Source organism: Mesoplodon densirostris, chromosome 14 (assembly GCF_025265405.1).
Source record: "Mesoplodon densirostris isolate mMesDen1 chromosome 14, mMesDen1 primary haplotype, whole genome shotgun sequence".
Classification (NCBI taxonomy): Eukaryota; Metazoa; Chordata; class Mammalia; order Artiodactyla; family Ziphiidae; genus Mesoplodon; species Mesoplodon densirostris.
This window is the reverse complement of record NC_082674.1, coordinates 61,725,597-61,745,806: the sequence shown is the minus strand read 5'-3', so window position 1 is coordinate 61,745,806 and position 20,210 is coordinate 61,725,597. Positions and strand designations below refer to the sequence as shown.

At 59.9% G+C, this 20,210-nt stretch overlaps 1 protein-coding gene across 1 annotated transcript; it reads left to right on the top strand.

The window, feature by feature from the left end:
* Window positions 1–293: 293 nt before the first annotated feature.
* Window positions 294–19,936, top strand: LOC132501916 (cytochrome P450 26B1). The gene is made up of 6 exons (XM_060117701.1): window positions 294–1,183; window positions 4,669–4,893; window positions 13,677–13,952; window positions 14,212–14,367; window positions 15,830–16,114; window positions 16,482–19,936. Exons 1-6 carry the CDS (start codon window positions 980–982, stop codon window positions 16,872–16,874), a joined length of 1,539 nt encoding a protein of 512 aa, XP_059973684.1. The 5' UTR covers window positions 294–979; the 3' UTR covers window positions 16,875–19,936.
* The last annotated feature ends 274 nt before the right edge of the window (window positions 19,937–20,210 follow it).

The window sequence follows — 20,210 nt, the reverse complement described above, 5'->3', positions numbered from 1 at the left end:
GCCTTCCTTTCTCCCCCCAACCCCCCCCCCCCCCCCCCACTTTCTTCTCCCAGCAGCAACTCCTGAGCCGAGAGACTGCGTCCCGGGACGGACTGCCTTTTCTTAATTGATACAATAGCCCAGCTCGGGTTTTCACCTCCTCCCCCAACCCCACCCCGCCTCACCCCTCCCGCCCGCCGCCGCCGCCGCCGCCCCAGCGCCCGCCCGGGGCTCTGTCGCCGGCTGCGTCCCGTCCGGGCCGCGGTCCGCCGGCTCCGCACCCGCGCCCGCCGCGCCGCCTCGCCCGCCGCGCCCGCCTCGGGGGTGCAGCGGCGGCTCTGGGGCTCCGGCGCGCCGCCCGGGGCAGTCCAGGGGCGCTAGGCTCGGCCTCTCCACTCGCCTCAGCCGGAGAGCCTTCCCTCTCGCACCCAAAGTTTCTGGGTTCGTTGGAATTTGGGGATTCAGGATTTTTTCCTTTTTTTTTTTAACGTAGGAATTTGAGGGGAAAACTTTTGACAAATCGATCGCACTTTCTCTCCGCTAGTTCTCTGTCCCCCCCTCTTCCCCCCCACCCCCGAGCAGGGGAAGGGGCTTACGAGAGAGACTCCCGCTGGACAAAGTTTTCCAAAGTTTTCCGAGTGTGATGGTTGCGGGGAGAGCTAATCCACCAGCTTGATTCACGGCTTCGTCTCATCACCCCTCCAGCAGCCCCTAAGCCCGCTATAAGGGAACAAACAAACAAACAAACAAACAAAGTTACACTCCGAGTCGCCTCGTGTCTCCTCTCTCTCTTCTTTTAGGCGATTTCCCCCTACTGTCTCCGCTCCCTTCGCAGCCTCCACTTCCCTTCCCTCGGCTCCTTGCTCCTTTTCTGTTTCGGCCGGAGGTGCCAGGACCCCCGGCGGCAGCCTCCCCTCCCCCGCCGCTCCCGTCCCTTCTCGTCTGGCCCTCCCCTCCCCCGCCGCGGCCAGCACAGCCAATCCCCCGAGCGGCCGCCAACATGCTCTTTGAAGGCTTGGAGCTGGTGTCGGCGCTGGCCACCCTCGCCGCGTGCCTGGTGTCGGTGACGCTGCTGCTGGCCGTGTCGCAGCAGCTGTGGCAGCTGCGCTGGGCTGCCACCCGCGACAAAAGCTGCAAGCTGCCCATCCCTAAGGGCTCCATGGGCTTCCCGCTCATCGGAGAGACCGGCCACTGGCTGCTACAGGTAAGGGCGCTCTCGCTCCGTTGCTCTCCAGGGTCCGCTAGCGGCGAGCACCAGGCGGATGGAGCCGCGGGCCGGCCAGGGGGCGCCGGGAGCCTGAAGGCACGGGTCCCCGCCCCGCCCCTTCCCTCCTCTCTGCCTGAGCCGCCCGGGCTTCCCCTGCCCGCCTGCGGAGTGGTTCCGAGCCCGCTGGCGCCGGGTGCGCAGGTTCGAGGGGCTGGTAAAAGAGGTTCCCGAAACCGAGAGGGCTCCCAAGACCGACTTTTTCCAGTCGCGAGCGACTCAACAGGGGTGCGTCGAGCGTCCTGGGGGCTCCCCGCGCAGCGCGAGCCGGAGGGGGCATCCAGTCGTGAGCCGCTTTCGCCTCCCCTTCGCGCTCCAGGCCCCAGTCACCGTCGACTTCCCGGGCTTTGGCGGTGTCACTGGGACCCGAAAACTGAGTCAGGGAAAGAAAGAGTGGGCAGCCAGGATTGCCCCCTTTTAGACCCGGGCAGTGTTCCCGCCGCGTCACCGGCCACGCCAGGTACTATAGCCCCGTTCTACGGTCTGAGAAAGTGTGTGTGTTTTGTGGTAGGGGAGGAAGGAGGTAACCCAAGGAAAATGAGAAGTCTGAGACCCGAGGTTTCTCGGCTTTCGGAGAAAAGGGTCTATTTACTTACTGGGTGGGGACAGTTTAGCAGGGGAGAGTAACTTGGGAGAGGTGTGTGTGAGACCCATAGAGTGCGTCTGTGTTTGTTGTGAGACGCCACACAACCCGCACTGCTGGTGATAATGGGGGTGGGCGCGTCGGGGACCAGACCCAGGTAGGTAATGGGGAGATTAACCTGGAATTAACATCCTCAAGTGCTAGACCATCGCTTTTGCAATTCGATACACAGCAGGTTTTTCTTTGGGGAGGGGGCGTCCTCTGGGTTAACCGCGGAAGGTGTGTTGTGTGGGCGTGTGCACGCGTGTTTGTCCGGCAGATGCTGTTAGGAGTTAGCAGAAGGTTGGCTGTACTGAAACAGACAGCCTCGGTCTGGGAAAGCGGAGGCGCGAGGTGAACGCAGAGACCTGTGAGTTCAGAAGTGCGAAAGCTTGGCTTGAAATTAACAGACGCGTGTAATCCGCGTGCACACACACATACACCCTGCGCAGCCCCGCCCCGCGCCAATTGACAGCAGAGCTAGGGCGGGAGGGGCACGCGAGGTTCCTCTGCCCTGCGCTCTTCCCAAGTCCCGGAATCAGCCCATCTCTTTGGGGGCCTGTTCGTGCAACAAGGTGGGGTTCACTTCAACCAATGGGACCTCCCCCCGCCCCGCTGCCGTAAAGAAATCCCCAGAGCCTCTCCGGTGCCAACACACTTAAAGGGTTAACTGCAGCGGTGGTCTAGGCTTTTGGCCGAGAATTTAGGAAATAAAATATATTCACAGGGGCGTCGGCCCCTGCCGTATTAGAGCCAATCTGCAGAATTCACCGTCTGTCACCGCCCCCCCTTTCTCACTGCACCCACCCCACCCCCGCCACCAACGTCCCCTGACCTTTTCTCCGAATCCCTCAAGGGCCTCTGGGGCTCCGCGTCCGACCCCCACGTAAGATGGGGAGGGGGAAGCAGGCCTACGCCACCCAATATGTTCGCCCCCCGGGCCCTTGACTCTGAGGTGAGAAGGAAATGGGAGATGCGTGTAGAGAAGCACTGAAGGGGTTAATGGGAGCCCTCTGAATCCCAGCTTTATTTTTTCGGAGTCATTTATCAGATTTTACGGGGGGACCTCCAAGGGCTCTCCGTTTCCACCGTGCGCCATCTAAACAGAGCCCAGGGCTAAAAATACAACATTTTTGTATAAATTGGACTCGCGGCTCGAGCGGCCGCCCCTATGAAAGTCCTCTTTGTGAAGACCGTGGAAACGGCGGACAAATAACTCTTTATTAATGCCACAAAAAACGCACTTTAATTATAGTTAGGTAGATCAGAGGCGGGGGAGGGGGTGCCGCGGGAGAAAGGCGGCGGCGACCTCGGAAAATTCACAGCCCAACTTTTGTGTCGAAAGAAAAGAAAAACAGAGGAAACGCAGGAGAGGAGAGTCAGACGTAGTGAGAGAGACCGGTACAGCAGACCGAGGGAGGGAACCCCGCTCTCTGCCCCCTTTTGTCGCACCTCCACCCTCGCCTTGATTTCTCTTAAAGGGGTAGACGCCTTCTAGAACCGCGGCAGGGTGGCGGGAGTTCTCCCCGACCCGCCAACCTGGGTGTGGGGCGGTGTCCTCCGCGGCCCAGACCCCCTCCTGGAGGCGCGGGCGCTCCGGGCTCGCTCCCTGTCGCGCGCCCGGGCCGGAGGCACACGTGGAAAAGTGATTAGGGCTCCGGGTTCTGCAGAGTCACTTTTCGGCAGGGCTGGGGTGTGTACACATCTAACTGGCGAATGCTTTTCCGTGGAAGAAGGGCAAGTGAGGAGGGGGATCAACCGGGAAAAAGAGGAAGCGGAGTGTCCCTTCGGGGAGTGCATGACCCCACAGGTTTGAAGCCGGCATCCGCACGTCTGCCGGCGGGCAGGCGGGAAGGCCTGACAGGTGGCGCCCCTCCCCTTCTCACCGGCTGTTGCCCCGGCCGGAGAAGGGTTAATGCGGGGTGGGGTGGCGAGCTACGACGTCAAAGGTGAGCGGGACGCCCCTGCTCCCGCCCTTCGGAGGTCCCCTCTGTTTCCGGTACCCGCGTGAGGCCGACACAGCCAGCTCCTCCGAGCGCCAGGCCCGGGTCGGGGCCTGGCTCCGCTCGGCTCGCGCCGCCGCCGCTGGGGATCCGGTTACCTGCGACGGCGGCCCCGCCCAGCCCTACCCCGCCCCTCGGGAAGCGCCTTCCTCCGCTCTCGCGTCCCAAGCTCCAGGGCGACGGCGAAAGCTCTCCTCAGTTATTTCCAGGGCATATTGCATTAGGAAAATCGCGGCTCCCGGCCCGTGACTCTACCCTGAGGAGCCCTCAGAGGGCCGCCGGGTCCCTTCGCGGCCCACACCAGCGAACGGAGGAAACCCCAACCCCCATCTGTACTGATTGCCTCCGGGCACCGACCGCTCGCCGCTATAAATAATCTTTGGCCTGCGGCCACCCCGCGGGGTCTCGCCAGCCCGTGGCCGGGAGCCTGGAAATATTTATTCTGAGAGTCTCCCGAGCTCGAGGCGGGGGGAGGGGGGAGGCGGAGGTTCTAGCTTCTGGTCCCGCAGTCCAGGATATCTTTTCCCTCCCGCAAGTCATTACTAAAAAACAACCTCCCGGGGGGTTGCCCTGGGCCTCTCGCCCCCTTGCTTTATTTATTATCCTCTAGACCCCAGTTCTTATGCATGCTGTGAAAAATAAAACCTACGTGCGTGCATGCGTGTGTGTGTGGGGGGGTAGGGGACTGGTGCCCCGGGTGGGATCCTCCGCCCCTGCCCCGCTGGCCCTCGAGGCTGGGCCTCCCGGGTGTCCCATCTGGAGATGTGGGCCCTGAGAAAGTTTTTGCGTGGCACCCGCAGGGTTCTGGCTTCCAGTCGTCGCGGAGGGAGAAGTATGGCAACGTATTCAAGACGCACTTGCTCGGGCGGCCGCTAATCCGCGTGACGGGCGCGGAGAATGTACGCAAGATCCTCATGGGCGAGCACCACCTCGTGAGCACCGAGTGGCCACGTAGCACACGCATGCTGCTGGGCCCGAACACGGTGGCCAACTCCATCGGCGATATCCACCGCAACAAGCGCAAGGTAAGAACTCTAGGCCAAGAGCCCCACAACCGTGCTCTGATCCTCTTCTCCCGTGCACCCCTCTCGGGGTAAGGAGTTCTCGGAGACCCGGGGACGTCCCTACCAGAATCCGCGCCCCCATTTGCACACCATGTGGGAGGATCCCGAAGCTCCCTGCCCAGACGGCTGCGATCCCAGATCCAGGGCCTGTACAGGCCTCTTCCGGGTCTGCCCTCTTGGTAAGCCACGGCGCCGTGCGCACTACCAGGCCCAACGGGTAGCTAATTGGGGGTTGGTTTGGACAACTTGAACATGCGGCGACAGGGGCGTCCAACGCCTGTCATCGTCGTGTTCCACAAACCTGGAAAAAAGAGAGGGCGGACGGTGGCCAGCGCTCCTCCTTTTCGTCCCCTGGAATTCCGAGGACTGGAAACGGATCGTTCTAAAATCACACCTAGCTTCCCGGCCACAGGTTGCTTAAGGGCGACGCGGGCAGGCGCGGGGGCTGGGGGCACCTTGTGGGCAGCGGTTGCTGGGCCTTGCCTGGGAGAGGTGAGGTGAAATTTGGGCCACTGCGCGCAACGGTCTGCACAGAGGGGGAAGGGCGAGGGGTGGGAGAACTTCGGCGAGCCGAGGCGCGGCGGGGGATCAAAGCGCACCTACCCGCTCCCATAAAGAGGAAGAGAAAGTGGGTGTTTATCCTGTGGATTTCCCGAGCGCCTGGAAGAGGCGCGGAGGAGGCGAGCCAGCGCGCAAGGGGCAAGCCTCCCCGCCCCCTCCCAGGGCAGCGCCGCCGCTGCGGCTCAGAGCGCGGGCGGCACGTGCTGTTTGAACTGCAGTAACCCGAAAGCTGAGCCGCCGGCGGGCGGGGCGCCGGCCCGCCGGCTTAAAGCGGCCGCGACTGGGGTGCGGGGGTGGGGAGGGGCAGCGCTGCACGACCTCCCCTCCCTTCACTTTTTCCATTGGGTCAGAGGACTCACCCGGTTTGAAACCTAAAGGAAAGGGAGAGGCAGCCTCTGATCTCCGGGAAAAGTGGCAGAGCCTGGGAGACAGGAGAGGGCCATGGTGGGGCAGCCCCCCTCCTCCGGACGTCTGTGTGTGAACAGAGGAGTTCATCCTGTAGAACTGTCGTCTTCCGAACGGCCTGCGAAGAGTAGTTCTCCGTAACAGATAAAAGGAGGAAAAATCAGAGGGGACTGGTCAGCACGTACACCACCCCCTCCCCCCCCCGCCACCCCCCCCCGCTAAAGCATGTATTTCAGGGGCTGGGAAAGGGGCTCCTGAAGTAGTCTTCCCATCTGCTTCACTAGAGCAGGAAGCAGCTAACAGAGCCCCGGGGGCAGATGGGAGGGTTCTTGGGAGTGGCTGGGAGGGGGCCCGTAGGCTCAGGAATGGGGGCTCTTCAAATATGCCGAACACTCCTTTTTTTCTTAGTCTTTGTGACTCCACCAAAAGCGTATTTCAAAGATCTTAGGAGAGAGCCTGAGCCTCAGAAACCCAGCTCCAAAGAAAAACTTATAAAAACTTTGACAAGAAAGCAAGTACTGTCCCTTTCTCACAGAAGAGGAGCCCGAGGCTTGGAGAGATTGAGGGACTTGAACCAAGCCGGGAAAGGAAGAAAAGGCAGGGCAGGGCCTGCAACACAGGCATCCATGGGAAGAGTTGTTTCTAAGCCACCAAGTCGAGCCCTCCTCAGCCCTGCCCACCTGGGGCTGCCAGAAGCTGAGGGTCAGGGTGGAGGTGGGGAGGGAGTGCTGGGGGGAAGAAGGCTTGGTCAGGACCTGAGTGTGAGACCCTGGGGGTGCAGAGGGCTTTGGGGAGAGGCTGTTGCCCTGCAGTTCCCTGCACCCTCTGCCTGACTTGGCTTTGGGCCTCCAGGTGGGGAGGGCCCTCCTGGAAAGCCCCAAGGTTTTGGCTTACATCATCCATTTGGGAGGAGGCAGGGAGGAAGGAGGGGGGCACAAATGAATGCTGCTGGAGGAATACACACGGAAGGAAGCTGGAGTGAGGGACAGGGTGAGGGGGTGGGACCTGGGTGGGGCCACAAAGGAGGACCACAGATGAGGCATAGATAGTCTCTCTCTTCCAGGCACCCTTGCCCTCTAGCACCTTGCCGATAAGGGAGCAGCCAGAAACCAGCTCATCCTGACAGAGGCTTGGGAACCCAAAGCAGGGCCTACTCTCTGTGTGCTAGTTGTGTGCTTGCTGTGTGGCATGTGTGTGGGTCCTATGTTAAATGGGCAGATGAAAACGTCCTTCCCCCGCCAAAGAGAATCGATGTTCCATAAACTTAAGTTTACTGAGTTAAGTAGCAGGCCTTAGGTTAGATACAAGCACAGAAGCTGGAAACTTGGTCCTTGCCCTCAAGAAGTAGAATCTAGCTGGAGGGATGAGAAGAGAGTACTCAGAGGCACACAGGTTGGTCCTGGAGAGAATGGCCAGTCTTCTGGACCCAATGCCCAGTGGACCCAACTTGGCCAGGGTGGGGACTGCCCTGTGCCACTCACGCTGCCTTAGCCAGCCCACGCTGCAAGCAGGGACCTGTGGAGAGCGGGCTGCTGGGCCAGGCCCAGCCTGGTTAGGATGTACTCGCAGGAAGTGGGGGCCAGGTGTGCTGAGGCCCTGCTGGCGGGGAACTAGGACCGTCACTATTTCCACTGGGGCTGCTCCCCAACCCCTTCTCTGGAGGTCTGACCAGATGTGCTGGGAAGGGGTCCCTCACAGCCATCACTGCACTCCAGGTGTTTGTCCAGGCTGCCCTGGTGGTCTAGGGCCAAGAGGGGTAGGGTTGCCAGGGAGAACGTCCAGAATACCTTGCCCAAGCTAACAGAATCCTCTCTGGAAGCCAGGCCTGTGTCCTTATAGCTGCGACCTCAGATTGTGTCCCTCCTCCTTTGTTACCCCTCCCCTACCTGGGGCCAGGAGGTCTCTGGTTCATGGGGGAGGGACTGCATCTCTCTTTGTATGCAAAGAAGCTGGGTATTGCCCTGGAAGGGTGGATGGAGTCTGATAGGGAAGCTGGGGTGGGGGAGGGTTACCAGAGGAGGCGGGGGTTGTCGTGGGTAGTTCTGGAAGCATCCAGTGCCCAACCCCACACACTAGGATCAGACATTTCCTCTTTTCCTTTGGAGATAGGGCTGGGCCTCTTTGCACCAAAGGGCCAGCATCTTCAGGGCATTTCAGGCAGTGGCCTTGAGATTCTGTCAGAGAACTTGGAGTGCATCCCAAGGATGAACTTAGCTTTGGAACTCTGGACTGGGGAGACCCTAGGAGTGGTCTTCTTGCCCCTCCTACCCTGACCCCTGGCTTCGGGGACTTCTGTGCCCATGGCTGAGGTGGGGGAACAGCTCCAGACGTTTTGGGGATAGGAATTAAGAAGCCTGGCCTGCCCACCCACCGATCCTCACTGACTTGGCCTTTGGGCCCCGTCCTGGCTCGGGGTGGAGCTCAGGCTCAGGGTTACTGCGCTCGCCTCAGAAATCCTCTGTAGGCTGGGGTTTATGTCGGGATGGAAAGGCCAGGAGGTGCCTCAGCAGGAAGGCAGAGCCAAGAGAGCCCATGGTCGTGGGGTCCTGGGGGAGGCCGGCTCAGACTGGCTCCAGGTGGCCTTTGAACCACTGCACAGCCTCTGGCTTCAAAGTCATGTCTGCCAGGCTCAGCTCAGGGCAGAAGTTTCCACCTGTGTGGGAAGGGAAGGCGGTGGCATGGCCAGGCAGCCCTGCTACTGGGAGCTCTATCCCTGCCCCCTGGCAGAGGCACGGGAGCCTTTGTGCTGCCAGCGGGGGTCCTTCACCAAAAGTTACTGTAGCATCAGGGGCTGCTGAGGGGGCAGGTGGCAGGAGCGGATGTCTCTGAAGGTCAGTGGGGGAGGGTGCCCCCGGCCAGCCACCTGGGCGCCTGGGAGTGGGCTCCTCCCTCTGCGTGCCCTTGTGTCAGGCAGGGGTGAGTGGTGTGGGCCGTCCCTTTCACCTCCCTCCGCGTCCTTCTCCCAGGGCAGGGTGGGGTCCAAGGCTGTGATGCCGTGACGCTGGCTCTCCCAGCCTTGGGAGACAGTTGTGTCCTTGGCTGGAAGTGGGGAGGCTTGGCTGGGGTCTGCTCTGGCCCTGATCCCTCTAAGCCAGTTGTCGTGTCTGTTCCAGGTTCCCGGGGCTGAAGGGCGGGGTGGGGGGGGTGCCTCCAGGGGCTGACAGAGTAGCCGAAACAGCTGGCCTTACCCTTAGAATAAATTTTGGGCGTCCCCAAATTAACTAATTAATTAATTAATAGAGGAGCGGCCCCTTCTAGCTCTTAGATACATCTAGAGCCCCCAGGACTGGTAGAGGGTGGCTCAGCGGGGTTTGGATTGGTGGGAGGCAGGGTGTTCAGGGACCCTGGTGAGTGTGGCCAGTTGTGCCCCGGACTGTGACCTTGGGAAAGCCCTTCCTTCTTTGGGCCTCTGCTTTCTAAGGGGGTTTTTCTACGGTTGGAGGAGGGATAGGAGGGTCTGGACAAAACTTCTCAGAGCCCGGCAGGTATGTGCCAAGTGCTGCTCTCCCCTCACCCACAATGTGCTTTTGTTGTGGGTAGAAGAGTTGGGGGGACAGTCAGAGCTGGACTTGAGTCGGGGACAGATACTCTGCCCACAGATGCTGGGGACCCAGAAGGGGCATATGCAGGCTGGGGGATCTGGCCGGCCAGCCCCTCGCAGTCAGAGGGGCTGAGTGAGGACTGGCTCAGGAGGCAGCCAGGGTGGAGTGGAGGTCCAGTGGAAATGCCAGGCAGCTGAGGGATGACGTCCTTTCTCGCCCTCCCCCTATTTGAGCATGAAGTGCGCACCTTGGCCTCACCCCTGTGCTGTTCGGCGGCTGCCTCGGCGGCTGCCCGCCCGCTGTTATTCTTTCCACTCCGCAGGCCGCGGCCCCGGTGGCTTGGCGGGGTGGCCTGCCTAGGCCCCCACCCTCCCGGGCAGCCGCCTCCATTCCTCCCAGTCTGAGTCACTGGACCGGGGAGTGGGTCCCCTCTCTGGCTCTTCCCGCTTCTGAGGCTGCCCATCCTTTTCTCCATCCATCCACAGCCGCCAGTTGAGAAGGGGAGGTTATCTGGCTGAGCGGGTCAGCGTGCAGGGTCATGGGGGTCCAGTGAGCGACTCCCCTCCCAGGGGCGCTGCCTGAGAGGTAGGAGTGGGGGAGACATTTGTAGGAACAATTATACAGAATTTGAGCCTTGACAAGCCCCCTGGTGGTTCCCCCACCACCACCCTGGTTGTGGATTCAGCTTTTATTACAGGGAGAGCGAGAACCCGGGATGTGGGCTCTTGAGCCAACTGCATTGTTGGGAAAACCCGTAGAGGTTGGGGGAGGGTTTCCAAGCACATCCTTCAAGGCCAGAGCCCGTCCTGCTCCGGGTCTGTGCCTGGAGTTCCCAGGTCTCCCGTGCACTTCCGCCCTGCTCTCCCCAGCGCCAACCCTGATGGGATGTCCATACCTGCTGCTCCCTGTGCAGGGCTCTGCCCGAGACAGGCTGCTTCCCGGTGACCTTTGTCCAGCACTCTTGGCTCACTTGTGGGGATTCCGAGGGAAGCCCCAGAGGGAAACAAAGCAGCCCTGGCTCCTGCTGCAACTGCGGTCAGGCTGTGGGCTCTGGGGCCGCCTGGAACCCTTCCCCTCTTCACGATGAGCTGCTTCGCAGGTGCCTTCCCCTGTGCCCAAGTCCCGACCCTGACCTCCCCCACGTGCCCAGGCCTTCCTGTGCCCTGGGCAGCACCTCCGCCTCCTCCTGGCCTTTGTGGTGGGCGGTGGTTTCTGGGCTGCCCTGGCTTTGGGAAGTGCCCACGTTGTTAACCCTGGGCACGGTCCCAGGGATGAGGCCCTGGGAGGCTCTGATGCCTGTGGAACAGCTGGGCGGGAGGCAGGGGCATGGACTTGGTGACCACCGAGCAAAGCCCCTTGAGCCTGGAGTGCCCGCAATCTGCCTTTGCTCGGCTTCTCATTTGGGTAGTTTCTCCACCTCTGGGGGCCTCTGAGGACAATCATGGGACGGCCAGGAGGAAAGGGACCCCAGAGCATCCAGTTAGATTCCTGTCTGGGTCAAGATAAGAGCCCTGGTCATGGCTGCAATTCTTTCAGAAGCCCCACCCCGGGGGACCTGCAGGTGCAGGCTTCCTGCGGTCATTTCAGCTCCTGGCCTTGCTCAGGGCCCCTTCCCACCTAGAGGTCAGGTGTGGACCCCCTGCCCTTGGAGTCGCTCTGCCCAGTCCCAGGTCCCCTTGGGTCCTTCCTGCTCTCCGTGGGCCCCAAGGCTGGAGAAGGAGCGATTCAGCCGGCCATCGCTAGAGGGCGCAGGGAATGTAACCTTTGGGACAGGCAGGGCAAGGCTTGTCCCTGGGTCCTGTCTGGCCACTCCTCGGGGTGCAGTGGGGTCCCTCAGAGCTCCCCCTTTGGTAACCTTGGGATGGCCCTTCCTGAGCCACTGTAGCCCATACGAGGTGTGTGAGTGGGGGCCTGGCAGGCACTTAACACCAGGTGACTGATGCGGTGCCAGATTCTGGGCTTCTTTGAGGGGATAGCGTCTACTTAGGGACACACGGATATTGGTGTTCGTGTGATCTGTGCATTGAAAGGGACCACAGAGATCACCTGGTTCAACCTTACCAATTTACAGATGAGGAAACCGTGAGGCCGCGAGGTGACTTGGCCATGATCCCACAGTAAGTTGGTGTATGATCTGGGAATAAAACTCAGGTTTCTGGGTGCCCAGCCTGCCTTTTCCCACCACCCACTGCATCTTAGGAGCCTACCTGGCTTTGATTTCGGCTGGTCCTGGTCGGCATGGGCCTCTGCTTGATTCCCCCTCCACAGGCCCACCTTTGGGCCCAGGTGTCCTGTGTGCTGGGGGCCCTGACCAGCCCCTGCTACGTTCCTTCCAGGGCAGTGCCCTTGACTCTGCCATGGGTTGGCTGGCTCTGGCCAGACGTGGTCCCCCTGCCCCTGCCTGCCCTACCTCCAGCCTCCCCACCGACACCTGGCAGCCACGGAGCTATCATCCTGCATCCCTCATGAGCCACGGACCGCTTACTGCTCCTTCTGTGGGCTCTTTGCTGTTTCGTAAGGGCCCCTAGCAGGCCAGTGATGGGCTCTGGGGCAGGGCCCCACTCCTACCCGTAAAACTCCTAGACCAAGAGTGGAACCTGGCATCCTAAGGACACTAGGGTCCAGGGGGGTGGGGCTGAGGCAGAGAGCACCCTGGCGGGAGGTGGCCCTGGAAATTCCCCGGGTCCTCACAGCTGAGCAAGGTGTGAGTGACCTGGCCAGGCCTGGGCTGCCCCTGGCCACCTCCCCTCACCCTTCTACATGTCAGCTGTCCCTTAGCAGCAGGAGCAGCCCCAGACAGTGCTGGCTTTTCTGCCCCTCACCGGCCTCCTTCCCTCCCTCCCTCCCTCTGCCCACCGGGAATTTCGGAATGAAAGTGCTATTGTGAACGCCTGGCTGGGCCACTGAAGGGCCAGCACTGTTATTTCTGCAAACCAGCCCTCCCATTAGCCATGCAGGGCTGAGGCCAGGAAAATGTTACCTTTTCCTCCTTGAGCTGACTGCAGGGGAAATTCTCACATTTACAGTTTGTGCGGTGGTTGTGTTTGGGGGCAGGAGGGGAGGGTGGGCGCGTGTGTGTGGTTTGCGTGGGGTTGATGGGGGTGCGGCTAGAGGAGTACTTGTCTCCTTCCTCTGCGCTGCCCGCCCCCACCCCCTGCCTTCCCTGGTGAACTTTCCCTTGGCCCCGGTGGGGGCACCTCCTTCTGCTCTGGACTCTGGGGGTCTGGGCTAGACATTGTTGGTTGCCCGTGTGACCCACCGGCCAACGGTAAATAAACTAACATCTTACCCTCTCCTGTGCACCCCGGGCAGCAGCGTGAAACTGTGCGCAGGGGCATCTGGGTGAGGAGGGGGCGGGGGGCTGAGGAACTTGCTCAGGAATCAGGAGGACAGCAAGCAAGGGAGGTGGAAACAGGGACTCACTGGCTACTTAAAATGGACTGGGAAGATGCGGGAAATTAAAAGGCCTTCTGTTTGGCTTTCTGATCTTTTGAGGTGGGAAGCCTTGCCCCCATCCCCGTGCCTCCAGACCCGGCCACACTGAAGACATTTGGATGGCACAGTTAACAAACTCCCTACGATCTCTGCCCAGTAGATATTTCCCAGGGAGTGAGAGCAGTCTTGGGTCTCAGGAAGTCCTGCTTGCAGTCTAGCCTTGGACTCTCTTGCTATCCCATCAGTGGAGTAAAAGAGCCACCTACTGCTTTCCACCTCTTCCTTGTCCAGTCCATTCACCTGTGTTCTGTTCCTCCTGGGCACGTCTGCCCCGTGGCCTGGGCATTCAGGAATGGCCCCTGCAGTGGAGGGGCAGCCTCCTCTCCAGCCCTGCCCAGCGCCCTCTTGTGTTGCCCCCGACTCTGGTATGGCCACATCGCCTGCAGACCTGTTGGCAGCTGGACTGCCCAGTCCCCGGGCTTTGCCATTATTTGGAGCACATGATTTTCTGGGGTTTCAGAAAGGAATGCCAGCTCAGGTCACCCTGTGAGTGACGTTGAATGTCCCGACTTTATGAACTGTGTTTTAATCCCGTCCTTCCCCTTCCTCCCCTCCAACACGTGGGCAGTAGGAGGGGGGTTCAGAGTAGAGGAACCAGCAGAGGGACAGTGTCTGGAGACAGAAAGGCTTGAGCTTGGTCAGGGTCAGGACCTGGAGTTCTCCCTGATCACGGTCGTGGGAACGGTGCTTCAGTTGGGCCGGGCGGGCAGGCCAGAGTCCATCTGACCCTCTGCCTTCCAGGTCTTCTCCAAGATCTTCAGCCACGAGGCCCTGGAGAGCTACCTGCCCAAGATCCAGCTGGTGATCCAGGACACACTACGTGCCTGGAGCAGCCACCCCGAGGCCATCAACGTGTACCAGGAGGCACAGAAGCTCACCTTCCGCATGGCCATCCGAGTGCTGCTGGGCTTCAGCATCCCTGAGGAGGACCTCGGGCACCTCTTTGAGGTCTACCAGCAGTTTGTGGAGAACGTCTTCTCCCTGCCTGTGGACTTGCCCTTTAGTGGCTACCGGCGGGTGAGCACCCAGGGCCTGGGAGGAGAGGAGATGGGCATCCGTGAGCCCACCCTGAGGGAGGGGCAGCTGACTGCTCAGATGGTCACTGGTCACACAGACAGAGGGGAGGTTTCAGCGGGAGCCTTCGCCCAGGGTCTCTGCTGCTTAGCTGGGAAACTCTCAGAAGAGTCCCCACCCCGCCCTGCCCGGCCTTGGGAGGAGGCCCTCAGTGACCCTGCCCTGCCCCTTGGGTAACCAGATGGCCTCCTCCCCACCTTAGGGCATTCAGGCACGACAGACCCTACAGAAGGGCCTGGAAAAGGCGATCCGGGAGAAGCTGCAGTGCACGCAGGGCAAGGACTACTCGGACGCACTGGACATCCTCATCGAGAGCAGCAAGGAGCACGGGGAGGAGATGACCATGCAGGAACTGAAGGTGGGGCGCCCCACCCCCCGACCCACCTCAGGCAGCACAAACGCCTGCGCTCCGTGCTGGGGCTGCTCAGGGTGGGAGCACCCACACGGACGGGGCCGCCCCTGCCCTCTGCATGGCTTGCTGTGCACCCAGCCCTGGTGGTGAGCGGTCCTCACAGCAGCTGGGCCCCACTGCCTCCATCCCACCCACAGTCCCATCTACCATGTTGGAAAAGATACCAAAAACTGGTTCTTAGAAACCCGGAACAGACGTGGCGTCTACAGCGTCGTTGACCCCCTCACTCTCCCCAGCCAGCCCCCCACCCCAGTGTTCACTATTTCAGTGCATTTCGTGGTCACAGTAGCCCTAGGAGGTCACCTAGGGAAATGCAGGCTTGGAAGGAGAAGCCACTTGCAGGAGGGCAGCCTCAGCCCTTGGGGAAGAGCAGCCTTTTCAAGTGGGTGGCCGTTGACACTCTCCCAGCCTGCCTGGCACTGGCTATGCCCAGTTGGGCTGCTGGCCCCGAGACTGTCCACACTGGGCTCCAAGAAGGGCTTCCTGCCTGCCCTTTCTTAGGGTGGATGTTCCACCCGAGGAGGGAGCATTAGCTCGTCCTCGTCTAGACTCTGCCACTCACGTGCTTGCCAGGTGCCTGTGGACACTTCACAGCCGACTGCTCTGTCCCTACGGTCTCTGCTTCCCTGTATTCGAGCTCCAGTTTTTTTTTTTTTTTCCTCATGAGCCAGGAAGGAGCTCCAAAGACTTTCCCATTTCATAAGAAGTTTTGTGACTTGTAGGTGGTGCCGTGGCAAGTAAAGGACCTGTTCTTTCACTCCCCTCTCGGGGCTCAGCATCCACATTTGTAAAATGCAGGGCTTGGAACAAGATAACTTGGTGGGGCCTCTCTGTGGGGCACCACTGCTCCCCAGAGGACCCCGGAGGGGCTCTAAGTCTTCTGGGGACCACCTTCCCCCAGCCTTCTCACTGCAGTCCCAGGTCCTCGTGGGTATGACCCCAGACTGCTTTCCCAACCCCTCAACTCTCTTGACCACCTACCAGATGTCCTTCTCCTGGGGAGGGAGGAAGGAGCTGGGGCTGCCTGTCCGGAGGCCCAGGTTGAGACCCTGCACCTCACCCCCACTCGCCCGCACCGTGCCTGCTCCTTGGGATTTGCTCTCTTTCTGCTGTGAGATCACTGCGCTCATTGGGGCTGCCGAGGCCGGCCCTGGAATCCGGCAGTGAGTGAGAAGCAGCCCTTCCCCAAGGGACTTTTAGGCTCGTGCTTCTGCCCAGCCAGGGGACTGGACCCGTGACCGCTGTCTATCGTGGCCCAAATGGCTCAGCAACGTGAGGCTCAGAGCAAGCAGCAGGGCCCAGCTAGATGACCCCGGGGCCTGGGGGACACTGGCAGAGAGGGGCTGTCCGCAGGCTGGGGCCACCGGGCTGAACCCAGGTTGCAAGCGGAGCCTCTTTGCTGCTGCAGGACGGGACGCTGGAGCTCATCTTCGCCGCCTACGCCACCACTGCCAGTGCCAGCACCTCACTCGTCATGCAGCTGCTGAAGCACCCGGCCGTGCTGGAGAAGCTGCGGGAGGAGCTGCGGGCCCAGGGCATCCTGCACAGCGGCGGCTGCCCCTGCGAGGGCACGCTGCGCCTCAGCACGCTCAGTGGGCTGCACTACCTGGACTGCGTCATCAAGGAGGTCATGCGCCTGTTCACGCCCGTCTCCGGTGGCTACCGCACTGTGCTGCAGACCTTCGAGCTCGACGTGAGGCTGGGCCCGTGGGCTGTGGGGTGGGGGGTTGGCCGATGGGAAAGACCAGCTCTCCGTGGGGTACCTCAGCTTCATGCGGAGACGGAGCTTTCAGGCAGACAGGAGGGACCCAGCAGGGACCCTGCCCCAGATGCTGGGTCAGTTGCAGCCCAGCTGGGTGTGCTGTGAAGCTGCACGGGGACATCTATAAGTAGGTGGACTGACATGCCAAAGGGGGAGGCTGGCCAGGCCCCCGGGGACCACAGTGGGGTGCCTCCAGGAACATCTGGGTGGGGGCTGGCAGGCAGAAGGTCCTGGGTCCTCTCAGACCTCCTCTGGTTCTCACCACCGCATCCCACCCCTGCCCCCGCCTTGCCCCCAGGGTTTTCAGATCCCCAAAGGCTGGAGTGTCATGTACAGCATCCGGGACACACATGACACGGCGCCCGTGTTCAAGGATGTGAACGTCTTCGACCCTGAGCGCTTCGGTCAGGCGCGGAGCGAGGACAAGGATGGCCGCTTCCATTACCTCCCTTTCGGGGGTGGTGTCCGGACCTGCCTGGGCAAGCACCTGGCCAAGCTGTTCCTGAAGGTGCTGGCGGTGGAGCTGGCCAGCACCAGCCGCTTCGAGCTGGCCACCCGGACCTTCCCCCGCATCACCTTGGTCCCTGTCCTGCACCCTGTGGATGGCCTCAGTGTCAAGTTCTTTGGCCTGGACTCCAACCAGAACAAGATCCTGCCAGAGACGGAGGCCATGCTGAGCGCCACGGTCTAGGGTGCCCGGCCTCGGGGCGGGAGGCGATGGAAGGGTAGAAACCTGTGTGTGGGAGGGGGCTGCAGCCCGGGGAAGAGGGAGGGCCCCCCAGGCCTTGCCCGCCCCTCTTCCCCTCCCTGGCAAACCTGCCCCAAGTCAAAAGGGCTCTCTGGGGTTGGGCTCTCCCCCTGGCCCCTGCTTCTCTCCAATCTCTCCAGTCCCCAACAGCTTAGCTCCCCCGGGAAAGGGCCTGGCCCCCCCGCCCCGCATGCCCATCACAGTGTTAGATGTTGGCTGTGCCTTTGCTTGTGATGTTCTGAACTGGTCTCTCCCCTCCCTTTTCTTTTGGACTTTTTTCATGTGAGGTCAGGTGGTTGACGTGGGGGATGGGAGGAAAAGAGGTGCCCCCTTTGGCCCTCTCTTCAGCACCCCCCCTGCCTCGGCTCAGATGGGACGAGTGCCCCTCCCGGTGTGGCCACCAGTGCCCGCGGGGAACAGCATCCTGGGTAATAGAACACCAGTCACCCTTGGCAGGGCAGGGTCAGGCTGTAACCAGCCTGGATGCCCACCCCTTGCCGTTTTGGACATTTGAAATTACCTATTGCTGCTACTTTTTCTCTCTTCTGACCTTAGGGCAAAGGAGCCCCAGGCCCTGTCCTCCCAGCATCCTCCCTGGTGGCCCTGGGCACACGCACTGACACCCGCACCTTTCTGCCAGGCGGCCTGGAGCCCGCCCTGCTCCCCGTTACACATACACCCAAGGCCCTCGGCTCATGGATGGCCTTTCCCCCGCCCCCATATTTATTCACTAATATAATCGAATCTTGGTGTTACTGGGACTGGAACAAGTATCTCCTCCGTCCCCTGGCCTCCATCCCAGCTGTCCCCGGCAGGACTTCTGCAAGTGACCCAGCCACCACCACCCCCCCGCCCCCCGCCAGCCTAGGGTCGAGCAGCTCCCCCAGGCACCAGACCTTCTGTGGGTTCAACCTCAGAGCCTCACTCCTGAGGTGAAACCCAGCACATCTGCCTTTGTCCCCTGGTGGGGATGGGGAAACGGCCCACAGCCTCCCTCCCTGCTCTGTCAGAAACCTTGATCACCGGGGATTTGGAGGCTACTGCTGTGTCCCACTTGGTCACTGTGCACCCCAGTGCCCCCCACTCTGGCTAGTGAGTATAGGGAAGGATACGGGTTCTTTCTTCTGACGGGGAGCCAGGGGCTCCGTCGTCCCTCCCTCAACCCTCACCCTTTGCCCTTTGCCCTTGGAAAGGTGTCCTTGAAGTCCCTTCCCCCTCTATGCCACTGTCTGCTTAGCCCAGCTCAGGGGTGCGGGGACCAGGTGAAAGCAAGGGGAGGTGAGTGCAGAAGGCAGCCCTTCCTCAGAGCTGACTCGGGCCCTCTGCTTGGTCTTGAGGCAGCTGAGGAGGGCGCTGCAGCTAGAGCTGAGGAGGAGGGTACGTGTGTGATTCGTCAGAAGTGATTTGGCTGCAAACCGGCTGGTCAGGGGATGAAGGAAGAGCAGCTCCTGCCACTGGCATTTTGAGTGTTGGCAGTTAGGGATGCCTCCCGGGGATGGTTTGGGGCCTTTGGTGAGTCTCTAAGTGATTTTGTCTGTTTTCAAGTTTTTCTTTGCTTTTCTTGTTTCTCTGTTGGCTTTTGATGTTATAGAAGCGGTGAATCCCCTTTAGGAGAAAATCAAAAACACACAGAAGAAGAATGCGGGACGTGGATTCCCCGGTTGCCTCTCCGTAGCAGTGGCCCGTGTGAGCAGCTCAGTGGCAACCCCGGTGGTGCTCAGTGGGCAGGCGGCAGCCCCCCACTCCCGCCCCCATGCACACCTGCCCTGTGGTGGGCTTTACAGGAATGGCTCGTGCCTGCGGACTGTTCTGTCAGCCCCGTTCTCAAGTCTTTCCTTTGGTTCCTACCTTTTCACTGTTAAAAGGCAAGTGTGGCACAGACGTTATTGGCAAAAATTGACATTAATAAAATGAGTAAGATCTCAACCTCCCCCACCCCACCGCCCCATTCTGAAAAACAGGCAAAAATGTGTAAAGACTCATCAAAGCTTGAAAATAGCTGCATGGTGCACCAGAATCTGTTACCTACAAAAAAGCCCGGTGTCTGGAAGGTTCATGCTCCTCTAAGCTGACCCAGCTTGCCTTGACCCAAATGTCTTTGACTAAATATCGAGGATTGCATAAGTGCAGCTTCAGACAGGAAGCCTGCCAGGCCTGGCCCCGGCGAGGGGCAGGGAGCTGGAAGGCTGCGGGAGACCTCAGTGGCCTTTGGTTTGGGTGACCAGCCTGGGAGGGGCAGAGAAGGCAAGGCTGAGGGGATCCCTGTGAGGGAGGGAAGAAGGATCATTTGCCCCGCTGGGTCTCAAAGGCAATAAGAAGAGAACTGAAGAAAGCTCTTGACTGGCTGACAGGAGGGTTCCAATGTTGAGACTCACCCATGTCTCCTCTTTATATCCATCCGTGTCTGTGCTAGTGTGTAGGTTTTCTAGAGGTAGCATTAGATGGGTGATGTGTTCTCACTTAACCATTCCTACTATTGTAACTTGACATTAAAAAGACAAAACCCCACAAAACTCTTCCCGCCATGGGCTTGCAGATTGAAGCACTTTCAATGTTGGGCGCTGGCATTTGTGTTCTGGTCACCATCCTGACCCTGCCCAGATCGCTATAATATAATTTTATACACAGAACTTGTTTTTTCATAAATGTTATAATTTTGTGTCTGTCTTTATAAACTATTATAAGTACTATTTTTGTTATAATTCAAAATAGATATTTAGTATAAAGTTTTTGCTGTTAAATATTTGTTATTTAGTAAAATATGAATTTTTTCCTCTATTGTAAACATGGTTCAAAATGTTAATATGTTTTTATCACAGTTGTTTTAATATTGAAAAAGCACTTGTGTGTTTTGTTTTGATATGAAACTGGTGCCGTGTGAGTGTTTTTGCTGTCGTGGTTTTAATCTGTATATAATATTCCATGTTGCATATTAAAAAAAGTTGTGCATTTTGTGATTTTGGAAATACTCAATGTGGCTCTTTTATAGGCTTCTATAATAAACCTTGAGGACTCACCCTCGTTTGGCTCTCTGGTCTCTGCCTTCCCAGCTCCCTGAAAGGGTCCTCCGGTCCACCCACCCTTGCCTTCAACAACACCCAGTCCCACCTGTCAGGCAGGAAGTTCTTCCCCGCAGTGTCTGCCCTGAGGGGCCAGCCCCCATTCCCTACATGAAAGCACACAGAGGTCCGTGACTGTATCCTGTGAGCAGTAGGTTCCCTGGGGAGGGGAGGATGTACCTGGAGGGTCACTGTCCCCAGAAGCCTGTTGCAGCACGGG

Coding starts and splice junctions, on each gene's coding strand:
- LOC132501916 (XM_060117701.1), top strand. CDS start 980: ATGCTCTTTGAAGGCTTGGAGCTGGTGTCGGCGCTGGCCACCCTCGCC. Junction 4,894..13,676: donor TCCACCGCAACAAGCGCAAG/GTAAGAACTCTA, acceptor TCTGCCTTCCAG/GTCTTCTCCAAGATCTTCAG. Junction 13,953..14,211: donor CCTTTAGTGGCTACCGGCGG/GTGAGCACCCAG, acceptor TCCCCACCTTAG/GGCATTCAGGCACGACAGAC.